A 15550-nucleotide genomic window follows, 5' to 3' on the forward strand; every position below is an offset into this window, starting at 1 on the left:
TAAGAGAACTATTTGAATAACAGCAGCAGTTATCTGGATAGTTCCCTTTGAAAATCAACCTGTAAATATTCTTCATAAATTTCCAGATAAACTCTATTGCTGGTTTGAAAAGAAATAGTCCTCAGGTACTGGAAAGCCATGCCTACTTAAAAGATGCAATATTAGCCTGCAGCTTTCATACCGGTTCACAAAGGGAAATGTGAGCAGGACATTCTTGCTGGAAACTGTCTACTGAAAAAGTATCAGCAGAAATTTGAATCTGCTTTTTCTGCAGGTAATTTTTCCCTTTGAGCCAATGTGCATAGTTTTGAAAATGCAGAACAGTGTGTGTTATCATCTTCCTAGCCAACTCCCCCCCCCCCCCCCCCCCCCCCCCCCCCCCCACCCTCCAGGACTGCTTACTTTTCCCACGGGTAAAATATGAAAGCTGTTGATTCCTATACATATTTTTACCTGTAGGAAGGGTGAGAGATTTCCAGACAGCCAAGATAGGCTTTTAAAAACTGCACTCAAATGTCAAAGTAGCATGCTTTATTCCTCCATATTTATTGTGCCACAGAAAAGACCAGCTGTGTACAGCAGCTTCTACATTGCCCTAGCAACCAATGAAACCTACAACCAGATGTGATGTGGAACACATCTGCTTCTATGTGTCTGGACAATATATATATTTTTTACATGTCATATATTATGTGGCAGGGATATACCTACAAGCCCTGGATTAGGAATGCCGCCCAAATTAAGAACTGTGAGACTCCTGAAGGACCACATTAGTAGTTTGTTGGAGGGATATCCCCAAATATTTCATGAGTCTAAGTAGGGGTTAAATTATTTCTTTCAGAATCTTACGAAAAGCACAGAAATTCCCTTCCATTCCTCAACCAGCACCCATATCATCTCTGTGTATCCCCTTTGCCTGTATTATTATTCACTCTCTACCCCACCCCTCAGCACCAGCTTCTCTTCGCTGGTACATCCCAGCACCAGCATCCCCTCTCTGATCTCCCTGCCCCATAGGAGCACCAGTATCCCCTCTCCAATCTCCCTGTCTTATCGAAAATGAGTATCCCCTCATCTCCCTGCCCCAAAGAACACTATTATTCCCTCTCTGATCTCCCTGTCTCAAACACCAGTATCCTGAACGCTGGCTTCCCTTTTCTCAGCTCACTGCTCTATACATTAGGCTATAGGGGTGACATGCAATCATTCTGAATTATTTCCTGTTAGTCATCAAAACACAAGAATAAGACCAAGAACCTCTGCCAGTCTTACCTGGTATCTACGTAATCTGCCTCTGCACCTCCCCACCAGACATCCGAATCATCATCTTCCGCATCAGCTGAATCGGGATTATCGTTTTCATCTGCTACTGGACAGCAGACAAACTCCACACCACGGAACCTGTCAATTCCACATGGAAGGAGCATGCCGTAATCATGAAGATTCATGCTCTTCTCACTGCAGGACTAGACAAAAAGAGGAAGCTGAAAGGTTTATCTTAATGGGGGTATTTTTTTAAAGTTCTTGCATTGCCTGCAGCACCATGATCTACAAGTGAACATTCAAATAGAAACTCTATGCAAAATTTTCCTTTAACATTCATGAGCCAGTTGGAACCATAGGTGCTTTTCGTACTAAAAGGCTTTGTACCTGCTCTACAGAAGATGTAAATTTTGGGCTGCAAAACAGAGGGCTTTGGAAATGAAATCACCATCACTGCTTGCTAGCCCCATACCACCCCTTTATGACCTAAGTAAAAATGCTGGAAAAGGGGAAGACAATTTGTAGCCATGGATTGTACCATGATAAAAATGCTTCAAATGTTTCTCCCTGAAACAGGCTGTTCTTGCACTCTCTCTCCTCCCAAATGCTTTGTTTATTTATTTTATTTATATATATTTCAACATTTACCTTCTGCACTATCTGCCAATTCTAGGTGGAATACATTAGAACATACATAATAATTAAAATAACACAACAAAACAACAAAAACATAAAACCATACAAAATATTAAATCTTGCAGCCTTTAATTTATATAACATTCATACCTCTTATCTTATTCAACAGCTCAGATTAAAGTTCAATCTAGTGCACCTTGTAAAGACACCATTAATCTAGTTATGGTACATTGATATTATAAGGCTTCTTCAAATAAAAGGGTCTTTAACATAGATTTAAACTACTTTGTGATCACTCGGGGGCAACTGTATAGGTGGGTACTTCTTTTTAGGCACCCCTATGCCACACTGTAGGAGCCTATTCTATGATGGCATCTAGGTGCTCAGATTCTATTATAAAATATTAGTGTAACCCAGCACTGGCATGCCTAACAGCTATGCCTCTGCAGTTACACCAGTCATAGACCTAGAATAACTGTGGGCTCTTCAATACAGCAAGGATAGATTTAACTTACAATATTCTGTAAGCTGCTATACACTCACACACTTTTGTGTATATGTGTACACTTACTTGCAAAACTGCTGGCATTCTGTACATTTATGTGCACAAGTGGCCTATAAATGCAGGGGCCCACTTATAAAATGCCTCTTACAGAACTTCAGCAGGAAACCTGGCTGCTGCTAGAACATAAGAATAGCCATACTGAGTCAGAGTAATGGTCCATCTAGCCCAGAATCCTGTTTCCAACAGTGGCCTAACCAGGGCAGAAGTACCTGGCAGAAACTCAAATAGTGGCAACATTCCATGCTACCAATTCCAGTGCAAGCAGTAGCTTCCCCATGTCTGTCTCAATAGCAGACTATGGACTTTTCCTCCAGGAACTTGTCCAAATCTTTTTTATAAGAATATAATTTTCCATGTACTATCCAGAGTGACCTGAACCACTGGAAATCATGCATGGAAGTATGTGGGATTTGTCATTTCTCGGAATGTAAAGATACTTTGTACACCTGCCCAGGCTCCTTAATGTCCCTTTATCTGAGCACCCTGGAATTGAAGTTATAAATATTATAGACAGCAGCACACCTGCTGACCCAGATTATGTAGTCTAATCACATTATGCTATTCTACGGGTTCTTAATAAAGCAAAATACCTGTCTCCCAGTTGTGTTCCAAATGGGAGAAATTTTCAGAGTTATCAGGGCTGTGGATTAATTGCATTAATGTCTACTGAGGTGGCATTAACTGTTTGGTGTTATCTGCTTCATCAACATGTGTAGACCGAAATCTCCAACTAGAGTCCCAAGCTAAAGTCACCATAAAGAAAATGTTTCTCTCAATGTGGAAACTAAAACGCGTGAAACCATTCTTCCTGAGGGAAATATTTCGCAACCTGGTACAGTCAATGGTACTAAGCCATGCAGACTATTGTAACGGAATCTATGCGTGATGCAAAGAACAAATCATAAAGAAACTCCAAACCGCCCAAAACACAGCAGCAAGGCTTATATTTGGAAAAACGCGTTTTGATAGCGCCAAATCACTCCGAGAAAAACTGCACTGGCTTCCAATTAAGGAGTGTATCGTATTCAAAATCTGCACGACAGTTCACAAAATCATCTACGGCGAGGCATCAGGATACATGACAGACCTCATCGACCTGCCACTCAGAAACACCATAAAATCAGCACGATCATACCTAAACCTCCACTACCCAAGCAGCAAAGGACTCAAATACAAATCCACTTATGCATCCAGGTTTTCCTACCTGAGCGCACAACTGTGGAGCACACAACTGTGGAACGCACTACCAAAAGCAGTAAAAACCACAATCGACCACTTGAATTTCCGGAAAACACTAAAAATAGAACTCTTCAGAAGGACATACCCCACTGACCCAACATAAAAAACCTGGACATTTGCGACACAACGTAACCAAAGATCGTAACGGACATATCCTAACTCTTCCTTTCCCTCACTAAGTTCTCCCCAACTGTCTTTACCATACATGTATCTCACTCTACCATAATATCACCTTGATATTTGTCACATCCGTCGCTCCCTCCGGCTGCTCCTCTGCGGGAAGCAAGGGCCGGGAGGAAGGACCCGCAGCCAGAGAGGGCTTACCTGGCGGTCTCCCGGATGGGCGCCTGTTACGGGTGCAGTCGGGGTCGAGCTGGTGTCCTTTGCGGCGATGGCCAGCCTTCTTGAGGCCTCGGCTGAGAGCCGGGGCTCGCCGCGGCAATGGCCGCCCTGTCCGGGGCCAAGCCCGTGGGCTGGCGATCGCGGCTTCTGGGCTCTTGGTTGCGGCTATGGGCTCCATGCTTGCGCCAGCGGGGAGGATGGCGCCGAGATGCGATGGCCGGCGTCTTCCCCACATTTGGACGCGGGAGCCCGAAGCTCCGCCTCAGAGGAACCAGATTGGGATGCCGGTGCTGTAGCCCCACCTGGGAAGCCGGACAGAACCAACCAGAGGGATTTCTTCAGTAGCCGGGTTCCGATTGGCTGGCCATGTCGGCTGGGGCTGGGCGGTTGATTGCTGACAGTATTTAAGGAGCGGGGTTGAAACAGGACGTTGCTTCAGGTTCTGTTTCCCTAGGCCAGTCTTTGCATGTTCTTGTTTTCCGTATGTTCCCTTGCTCTCCTGGTTTGACCTTTGGACTGTTTTTGCATAACTCTGCTAGCCGCTTGCCCTGACCTGTTGCCTGTGTTTGGACGACGCTGTGAGCTGCCTGCCCTGACCTGTTGCCTGTTTCTGGACTACTCTGATTTCCATCTGCCCTTCCCGCTCCTGGTTCTGGTACTGGGTCAGTTCGTCTACCCCGCGGTTCCGGAAGTCCCTTTGGCCACCTGCAGCTGGGGGCTCAACCCCCGGTGAACGGCGGTCGCCGCAGGTGAAGTCTCGGGGTTGCACGGCTGTCCTCTGAGGTCCTTCGGGGCCTTGCGGGACCTAAGGGCTCACCTTCTTTCCAGACAAGACAATATTACTCACACCTTGTATTTGTTCACACCAGAATTGGTTAACGCTGATTACGGTGCTATGTAAGCCACATTGAGCCTGCAAAGAGGTCGGAAAATGTGGGATACAAATGCAACAAATAAATAAAACAAAGAAGTGAGGTAAAGAAAACGAGGATCTTCAAAACTCAGTGTATAGGACCTTTACTACAGTATTAAAAGGTCCAATACACCGAGTTTTGGATAACCTCAATTTCTTTGCCTCTCTTCTTTGTTGTTGTCTAATGACCTGTCAGCCAGTTGGGTTTTCAAAATATCCACAATAAATATGTATGAGATCATTGTATATACATTGGAGAACCAGTGTGATCACATTTATGTTCCACAGGTTCACTGTGAATATCCTGAAAACCTAACTGGTTGTGAGGTTAAAAGGACAGGTTTCCAAACTACCACTCTACTTATAAGGGGCTACACGTAGAATTGTTTTAATCAACATAATTTTCCTCCTCATTCTGTAACCTGCCAATAGACATTTTGCTAACAATTTGTGCTGTATTACTTATCAAACAAATCACATTTATAACAGATAAAAATGGGCCACGCCACTAGTGGTACAATAAACAGAATGAGGTATGCCACTGTTAAGAGCAGTTATCATGGCACAAGGCATGCCACTAGCAGTACAATACACAAGGGAAAAGGTATGTCATTGCTGGGATAGTAATCAAAGGATAGGGTGAGCCACTAGTGGAATGATAAACAAGGGATAAGGTATGCCACTGCTGGACAGTAATCACAAACAGGGTATTCCACTAGTGCAGTAACCAAGAGATGAACATGCAGTCAGTGGTACAGTACCTCTTTAGCAACTGTGTGCCAGTGAAGATGAGTTTCACAGATATCCATCCTTTCTTGGTGGAGGAATTTGCATTTATCAGGCACCAGTAGTGCATCGCTCACAAACTCTCCAACTGAAAAAGAGAATGGAAAGTGTAATTAAAACCACAGAACCAAACAGAGATCAGGTGGCTCAGAGCACTGGCAAAGCATGCAACATCTTCACAGCCACGTTATGGAACTAAGCATTCTGCAAACAAAATTAAGACAATTTTCAGATAGGCCACACTGCTGCTAAGTTTCAAAGAGAAATTATGTGTTAGTTTCCCTTTGAAAACTGCCCATGAGTACAAAGTACTTGCAGATTTTGTAAGTGCTTTGTCTGTGGGCAAAAATTAGCTGGAAAACAACAAATGTAGATTTGGACATCAAACTGATGTGCACTGTTGCCATATCCCAATCCCAGGAACACCTTCCCTAAACTTGGATAGAAGTATGTGCATTGTGGAAGCCCCATGTACTTCAAACCAGGGGAGCAAAGGGAAAGTTTAGACAGGTCATTCTATCCTGGTAAATGACTATCTGCCAGGGTAAAAAAAAAAAAGGCTTTGGATATTTCCTCTCCCATGTTGTGTCATTAAATAAAGTACAAGTTACTTCACTGGGAGTACTATGAGAGTTTTTGAAGATCTGAAGTGGAAGAGCAGGGAAAAACTTAAAACCAAGTTTAGGTTTAGGTTTATTCATTTATATTCTGCCTATATATAAGCAGAGAACAGAGCAACACACATAGGGCTCATTTTCGAAAGAGAAAATGTCTACAAAGTGTCATAAAGCATTGTTATTTTTTAAACTCATTTTCCCCACATTTTTCTATCCTATTCAATTACAGTGCATCCAAATCTCAAGTGGGCGGGGTGGGGGTGTGTTAAGGGCAGGATTTGGGTGTTCCTAAAACCTGGATGTTTTTCAGCCATAATGGAACAAAACAAAAACATCCAGGACTAAAACTAAGACCTTTTGAGCTAATCTGTTTAAATAATGACTAAGAAACAAATAGAAGACAGCCTAGCAGCAGCGATCGAATGAAGGAGAAAACACAGCAAGAATTTATCCAAATGTCAACTTTAATGGAAACAGGACCCAACTTAGCCAAGTTTCAGAAAATCCTTTGTCAGGGGTCACAAAGGTTTCCACAATACATTCACAGATTCAATGCATGTACTACAACACCTGGTCTAATTCCAAAAGTCAGTAACCATCACCTGGAGTAGACTAGTGGTCGATGCAGTGAACTATGGAGAAGAGGACCCAAGCCAATAATCCACTCTAACACTTGTGGTGGAAAGTGTGAGCCCTCCAAAACCCACCAAAAACCTACTGGTGCTATATATAGGTGACACCTTCAGCTATAAGGGCTATTGTAGTGGTGTATAGTTGGGAACAGTAGGTTTTTGGTGGATTTTGGAGGGCTCACCATACAATATAAGGGAGCAATGTTGAGATGTGTACCAGGGAGCTTTTAGGTGAAGTTCACTGTAGTGCTCTCTAGGATGCCCCACTGCTCTGCTAGGATGTCTGTGTGGCCAGTCTACTAAGAATGCTGGCTCCTCATACATACCAATGGCTAGGTTTTGTGCATTTTCACTTGGACTGGACCAAAATGCTAAACGCACAGACCGCAAAAACCATCTAGCAAATGAAAGGATAGACATTTTGCTGATTGTGGACATTTTGAGCAAAATGTCCAAAATCAGACTTAGACCTCATATCAAAAATGCTCCTCCACGTAACATAACATGTTAACATAATAAATGTTGACAGATAAAGACCTGCCAGTTTGCTCAACAAGGTGGTCAGAGTTGAATCTGGCACTCTGCACAGATTCCACTTCTTCATGATTAAACACTGATATACAAGGAGACTCATTTTCAAACCACTTAGACTTACAAAGTTACATAGGAAGCTTTTCCTCTGATGTGTCCTGCTTCCTCTGACACAACTTCAAGTGTCCGCGTAGGTGAGACACAGCAGAGGAAATGCTTCCAGGCCAGTCAGAGGAAGCTTGCTCTCCTTATTGATGCTGCCAGCAGCCCACAGAAATGATGGAGGACTGCTGAAGGGAGGAGGGAAGGACGACAGCAATACCGGACCGCTGGGGGTGGAGGGAAGAAGGGCAAAGATGCCAGCCATTGTGCAGGGAAGGAAGCAGGCAAGGAGGAGAATGACAGAGATGGCAGACCATGGGGGCGGGGTGGGGGCAGCAGCGGGGCCCTTAAGATTGTTTGCCCTGGGCCCAACTTTGTCTCTCGGTGGCCCTGATCAATATGAGTATCCCTTCCTGAATATCACTCCTAATCCACAACAGTGCCTCTCCTGAAGTTCCCCTACCCAACCACCTGTAGGCTGCCTCAAGCCAGCAGTACTGTGAGACTGCCACTAGAGGTTGCAGCAGCTATTTTGAACCTGGAGCAACCATGGATAGGAACGAGTGGGGATGATTCCTGGCCACATTACCCCGCTAAACCACCAGAGATATTAAGGTAGGCCTGTTGAGGTTGGGCAGGGGACGGGGGCTCAGCAGGTGGAGCTGTTGTTGACTGGATGGGTTTCAGGAAGGCAGGGGCACTGTTATTAATTGGGAGGAGAGTTTCCTTTGAGATACCCTTATGCGGGTCCCGGCTGATATTCAGTCAAGACCTGCATAAGTGTTTTATGTGGGTCCCACATAACTCCTAGCGGCCAGCACAGGTCTGATCAGACCAGATATTCAATGCCAATGCCCGGACATGTCCCAGCACTGAAAATCTAGGTCTAATTTTTAAAACCTCTGATTGCACTGGTTGAATATTAATCAATATATATTTTTTGTTGGTCCTTTTGAATATCTCAACTACTAAACCTCTAAGGTACAATATTCAATGGGCCTTATCTGGGTAGGAGCAGCTCCTATCTGCTAAGTCTTGCTCACCAGGTCCAGGACCTAGATTTTCAGCAGCATTATCTAGATAATGCCACTGAAACTCCAGAACGACCGCCTTGGCACTATTCAGGTAGTGACCGAGTGGACTGAGGGCAGAATTTATGGTTAGTGGTCATTTTCAGTCCATCAACTGGGTAACTGCATGGATAAAGGTAGGACAGCAAAAAGGCCTTCCTAACTTTGGGGCCCTTTTATTAAAATGCATTAGGAAATGGGCATAATGTGCTGGAAAGTCCCGCATTAAAACATGAAGCAGTATTTAAGGCATTTTTCAAATTTTTTTTCAAGTCGTGCGCTAATGTTTGCATTAGCGTACATTACCTGAAAAAAGGTAAAACGAGAGCTCTTGAACTAAACTTTCGTTATTTATTTATTTACTTTATTTTGCTGCATTTATATCCCACATTTTCCCACCTATTTGCAGGCTCAATGTGGCTTACAATATAATACAACTACAATCACATTGATGGAATAGAGAATCAGAGTATATATAACAGATAAGGTGCATAGGAATATTATGGCAATCATATTAACGGAGAAGAATTTCAGAATTATTGCTATTAAGGTTCATATGAAAATTATGTTGATTAAGAAGTGGGTAAGTGGATAACAACATAATATAATGATATCAGGACAAGGTATAATTGTCAGTAATTAGGATAAATGGATAACATAACATAATATCATAATGATATCCAGTTAGCACGTGCTAATATGAACCCACTAGCTGGATAACACCTCCATGCCCATTCCCCACCCATGACATGCCCCTCCACAAAAATTACAAATAATAAATAACGTGCAATTAGCGTGCGCTGACATGCAACTTACCACAAAATGCTTTCACGTGTTTTGAGGTAAGCCTTGCTTTCTGCGTTAAATGAACATTAGCACTTAACGCAGTTTAGTAAAAAGGCTCTTTTATCCAGTTACTTATCCGCGGTACCAGTATGAATATCACTTGTACTTAGATAAGTGTGGCAGAACTTGGATATTCAGTGCTGGCCAGTACCAGATACCGGTGCTGAATATCTAGGTATAAAATAACAGCAGCGGCGGGAATTTAAATCAAACACTGACCACCGTAACTAAATATTACCCCCTTTGATTTCTCCATGACCAATGGGACTGGTAAAGCAGAAATGTTAGAATCAGGTTCTGGGCAGACTGGATGGACCGTGCAGGTCTTTTTCTGCCGTCATCTACTATGTTACTATCCTGCTTATAATCGAAATAGAAAAACGCCTATATTGTGACCCAAATCGGGAGATAGACGTTTATCTCACAAAAATGAATAAAGCGGTATAATCGAAAGCCGAATTTGGACGTTTTCAACTGCACTCCGTCGCGGATGTGGACAAAGTTGATGGGGGCGTGTCGAAGGCGTGGTGAAGCCGGAACTGGGGCGTGGTTATCGGCCGATCAGAGATGGGCGCCTTTCGCCGATAATGGAAAAAAAAATATGCGTTTGTAGCGAGAATTTAGGGCACTTTTCCTGGACCCTGTTTTTCCACGAATAAGGCCCCAATAAGTGCCCTAAATGACCACTGGAGGGAATCGGGGATGACCTCCCCTGACTCCCCCAGTGGTCACAAACCCCCTCCCACCACAAAATATGCCGTTTCACAACTTTTTATTTTCACCCTCAAATGTCATACCCACCTCCCTGGCAGCAGTATGCAGGTCACTGGAGCAGTTATTAGGGGGTGCAGTGGACTTCAGGCAGGTGGACCCAGGCCCATCCCCCCCCACCTGTTACACTTGTGCTTGTAAATGGGAGCCCTCCAAACCGCCCCCCCAAACCCACTGTACCCACATGTAGGCGCCCCCCTTCACCCCTTAGGGCTATAGTAATGGTGTAGACTTGTGGGCAGTGGGTTTTGAGGGGGATTTGGGGGGCTCAACACACAAGGGAAGGGTGCTATGCACCTGGGAGCTCTTTTACCTTTTTTTTTGTTTTTGTAGAAGTGCCCCCTAGGGTGCCCGGTTGGTGTCCTGGCATGTGAGGGGGACCAGTGCACTACGAATCCTGGCCCCTCCCACGGACAAATGCCTGGGATTTATTCGTTTTTGAGCTGGGCGCTTTCATTTTCCGTTATCGCTGAAAAATAAAAATGCCCACCTCACAAATTGTCGAATAAAACATGGGCGTCTATTTTTTGCGAAAATACAGTTCGGTCTGCCCCTTCACGGACCCGTTCTCGGAGATAAACGCCCATGGAGATAGACGTTTCCGTTCGATTATGCCCCTTAATGTATGTTGAGGTAGAAAATAATTTCCAGAGGTTGCATCCCAGTTTGCATGAGGTCTCTTATCTACCACCGATATGTGACACACGAACCCTATCACTGGCAGTCCCCATGCCCACAGAAATCACGTACTCTGCACAGGGACAGGAAGGTAGAAAAACCTGTGCTGTATCTTTCATCTGTTCCTTATTAGATTCTCAAGACACACTATCAGGTTAAAGACAAGCAATACAAAGAAACTCATGGACCGTATTGATCTTTTATTATCTTTGTTGCTTTATATTCATGTTACCTATATGATTACTATTATACTATTACATTGTTTAATTGTATTTACTGAACAGTAGCCTACCTCTACGGTATTGTGTAAGCCACATTGAGCCTGCAACTAAGTGGGAAAATGTGGGGTATAAATGTGTTAAATAAAAATAAATAAACTCCTCCCAGGGGCTAGGCTGAGAGTACCAGCTTGCAGCCAGCACCAGAAAAGGAGCATTAAATCTGCTGAGAAATAACCAAACAGTAGAACATAAAAAGCGTGAATTTGCGCTGTCGGTAAAAGTTAAAATAAATAGCTAATATTCACGGTAATGGTAAAACCCCCTACAACACACAACCTACATAAAAGCAAGTTAAACAGGTTCAGACTGCCAACAGCTAAAGTAATTCTGTGACAGCAGTGCAGCACACACACACTCACAGCATTTTCCTCACTTTAAATAGTTTATGCAGAGCCTATTTCTATTTTCTTCTCTTTTTCCCGCCCTCCTATCGTATTGCACTCCTTTTCTATTTTTGGTTTCCCCTTCTCTTCTCTTCCCTTGATTCTTTTTTGTTTCTCTTTCCCTCTTCATCTTTTTCTCTTATCCTTCCTCCTAGTTAGCCATTACAATTTTTAAACTGTTATCTGCTTTTTTAAGATCTTGTATGATCGCAGCAGTCTTTTCTGAACCACTTTCACCCTTGCAATATCATTATGGTCCTCCAGAAGCGAGTACAGTACTCAGGGCCTGACGCACAAAAATTACCAGGCCACCAACTAGCGTTTTTGAGCAGTTCCAGCCGGTTCAGCGAGCTCAGTATTCAACAGGCAATACACAAAGGGGCTCTGCGGGGCTTTTTAACATCCGTGGTAGCAGACAAGAATCCCATGCTAATGTACTTAAATGAGAAGATTAGTATTTAAATGTGCATTCTGAGGAATTGATGCACAAAAAGCAGCCCTTAACCTTTAACGAGGAACTTTTTACTTGATGTCAGGACCTGTCCATAGTGCAGGGCTGATTATTATTATTATTATTATTAATTACATTTGTACCCTGCGCTTTCCCACACATAGCAGGTTCAATGCGGCTTACATAGTAAATAGAATTACAAAGTCTTGAAGGAGAATGTTACAAATTGTAGTAAACATAGCAGTAGTGGGGTCTTGAGGATAAGTAAATTGAGCATGGAGAGGTAAACAAAGATAGGATGAGCAAAGGGAGAAGAGATTGGGAGGGGTAAGGAGTAGGAAGGTTGGAGAGGAAGAAATTGAGGAATGAGCATAAGGAGATTGTGAGACATGGTCAAAGGTATAATAATCGTCGGGGCAGGAATCATGTGGGCAGACTTAAAAAGTTAAGTTGGGTCATTAGGGTAAGCTTTCTTGAAGAGATGGGTCTTCAACGTTTTTCTGAATGGTTATTATTATTATTAATTACATTGATTAAACAAATGATTAAACAAATGGTCCCCCCTGAATTTTGTTATACAAAACCCCAACATTTTGTTGATGTTCACTGATATTTTTTCCTGTGTGAATCCCACAGCTGCAGCTCTCTCTTTCTCTGGCTGCGTGAAGGTGAGATGGAAGTAACTACTCCAAAAATGCCTTTGCTGTGGCTGCTTCAATCCACTTTCCAGCGGGAGGAGGCAACTTTTCTTTTTCTATGTCTCTGCTGGGCTGGGAAGCCCAAAAAATTATGTGCCTTGGGTGTAGGATGCATACAAGGGCAGAAGATCAGCTCTTCAGGGCGTTTGGCATTCCCTTCAGGGCTCCAGCTACCTGGAGTTTCCCTGGTTCAAGTAAAATCCTCCAGACAGGATAATGAGGTGATGAGGAGGATCCAAAAACATTTTGCCCTGATGTGATTTCAGTTTTGAAAAAAAAAAAAAGAAAAAAAGAGAGAAGCTACACAGGGCTTTCATACATGCAGCTTGTATGTGTGTATGAAAGCCGTGTGTAGTACGAGCATGCACAGAGCAGTCACGCTTAACAACTGACTGCTTTGCGCATGCCCTGGCAGCCTTCTCTACCGAGCTGCATGGTAAAAGTCCATGCAGCTCATTTGCATAGGATGTTTTTTGTGCATCACTCGCTATTTCCACTTTGGTAATTTTTATGAAGGTGGAAACAGAGAGTTCTTTACGGGGACCTTAATTTATTTGGATTTTGCTCACACCTTTTGTAATAGTTAGGTGAGTTACATTTAGGTACACTGAGTATTTGTGCATCGGCCCCTCAGGGTCAGTTCTTAGTAATTACCTATGATACCTCCCTTTTTCAGCTCTTGGTACCTCTGCCAAAGCAACCCATCCTGGAGTTAGCTTTCCCAGTAAAGTCAAATGCACAGTGGAAGGAGCTCCCTGTGTTACAGATGTTGATAATACTGGGTAAATAGCACAGCTACTGCACCTTGACAAAAATATTTCAGTAGAGTTACAGGCATAGGGCCAAATTCTATAAACGGTGCCTTAAAACCACGTGGTTAGCGTGATTCTATAAAGTACGCCTAAAGTTATGCGTAATTTATAGAATACGCTCATGCGCCGTTCTTGAGACTAAAATTTAGGCACACCCATTTAGACCTCCTAAAACCAGGCCTAAATACCTGTGCCTAAATTAGGCGCAGATTGGGTGTATTCCTTAATAGTGCACATAGTTTTTTGAAATGCACACAGCCTGCCCATTCCACACCCATGGCTATGCCTCCTTTTCAAATGCACGCATTAGAATTTACATGCACCGCATTATAGCATACACCTAGAAACGCTCGCATAAATTCTAATTAAAGGCAATTATTGATGCTAAATAGTTAAGTACCAACAATTCAATGCCAATTGGTTTGTTAATCAATTAAGTTGTGAGTGTAATTTGGTCATGTGACCAAGTTAGTGCACACAACTTAAGGCACCATATATTTGGGAGATAGTGGATTACAACTGCAATGTTTATTTTCAAAGCTGTAGATTTGTAAAAGAATAGTATGTGAAGGTAATGTGTTTAGTGAGAGGTGACGGAGCTGAAAGAAATAAACAGATAAACGTAGAGCTACAAAAATTGGAATCAATTTTTTAGTTATATTTTTAATGTTAATTTTATTAAACATTTTAGTAGTCAGTCAGACAATTATTTATAAGACAGTATACAATGTTTAAATATAAAAAAAAACCCCAAAACTCTAAACATTTGTGACCGCCTCTGGGAAATGATAACTAAAGTAGTGGATCCAAAATGTTGAGAATGGCCAAAATTCCATGTCATGGGTCCACGAGCAGACTGCAAATGTTACATGTTTGAACTTCTATAACTGCTTAATTTTTCACATAAAAGGATGGGGTTTGGACTATTGTATTAGGTAATAAACAGAAATAAAACAAAACATAGAAAAGAAAATAAGATAAGCACTCCAATGACATTCCCACAGGAAGAGGGTGGTGTGGGTTAGGTGAGAAACAGGGAGAGCTGGGTGGAAACAAGACAGGGAGAGATGGATGGTTGATAAGAGGGTGACAAAGCAGTAGAATTTTATGATTTATAATGGGTTAGAAAACCCAAATCTGTATTGCCTGGTGGGTGTCAAAATATTTCATCATTTTGACTTCAAACATCTTATATTTTAACTTCAAAGGTCTTACATTCCTGGATTGTCTTAAAGTTTCCTTTTAGTATTCTCACCATAAAATCATTCATGCAGTGTTCTGGTTTTGTAAAGTGCTGTCCCACAGAAGTCACTAAAACCTCATTTTTTGTTTTCGGTAACTGTAGTCACCTTTTCCCCACAGAGGGCCATATTTATAGAACACAGTCTCAGAAACTTCCTTATACTGAGTCATATTTACAGCTTTTCCTGTTAACAGCGTAAGTCAATTTCTCAATTCATACAATTAAAAAAAAAAAGCTAGGAATGCCAACTGCTGATCTAAAACAGACTTTTCCAAAATCAAGCAATGGAAAAAAAAACCCTGGCTGCTGGCAATATTTGAGAGATTATGCTTTTTTCTTTTGATTACCTATTTAGATCGCCCTAGTATTCCAGGTGCTTGAAATTCCAGAGAAGGGTATAGGTCAAGTCCTACTACTGTCAAAATTTCAGAAAAACTTGGAACTAAAAAGGCTGCACTAAGCAACAGGTCCACCAAACATGAATGTGGAATCCATACAACCCACATCCTCTCCGGTAAAGAGTCACAAATGAAGGCTGAATTTGTGGAAAATGCGGGGAGCTTTAAGGTACAATGTGAAGGTCTAATTATTAGTGTGGAGGAGTGGCCTAGTGGTTAGAGCACCCATCTTAACATCCATCCCACTGCTGCTCCAATGTGATCTTGAGCAAGTCACTTAACCCTCTAGGGAC

At 42.6% G+C, this 15550-nt stretch overlaps 1 protein-coding gene across 2 annotated transcripts in view; it reads right to left on the reverse strand.

Annotated features, from left to right (window-relative positions):
* The window catches only part of APP (amyloid beta precursor protein), a 317332-nt gene that overhangs the window by 122346 nt on the left and 179436 nt on the right, over positions 1-15550 (reverse strand). For both annotated transcript variants that reach the window (XM_030204274.1, XM_030204273.1), the window contains exons 4-5: positions 5720-5832; positions 1273-1466 (exon numbers count right to left, since the gene is read on the reverse strand). In XM_030204274.1, coding sequence (XP_030060134.1) covers positions 1273-1466; positions 5720-5832 — 307 coding nt within the window. The remainder of the gene's footprint in view (positions 1-1272; positions 1467-5719; positions 5833-15550) is intronic.

Source organism: Microcaecilia unicolor, chromosome 5 (genome assembly GCF_901765095.1).
Source record: "Microcaecilia unicolor chromosome 5, aMicUni1.1, whole genome shotgun sequence".
NCBI lineage: Eukaryota > Metazoa > Chordata > Amphibia > Gymnophiona > Siphonopidae > Microcaecilia > Microcaecilia unicolor.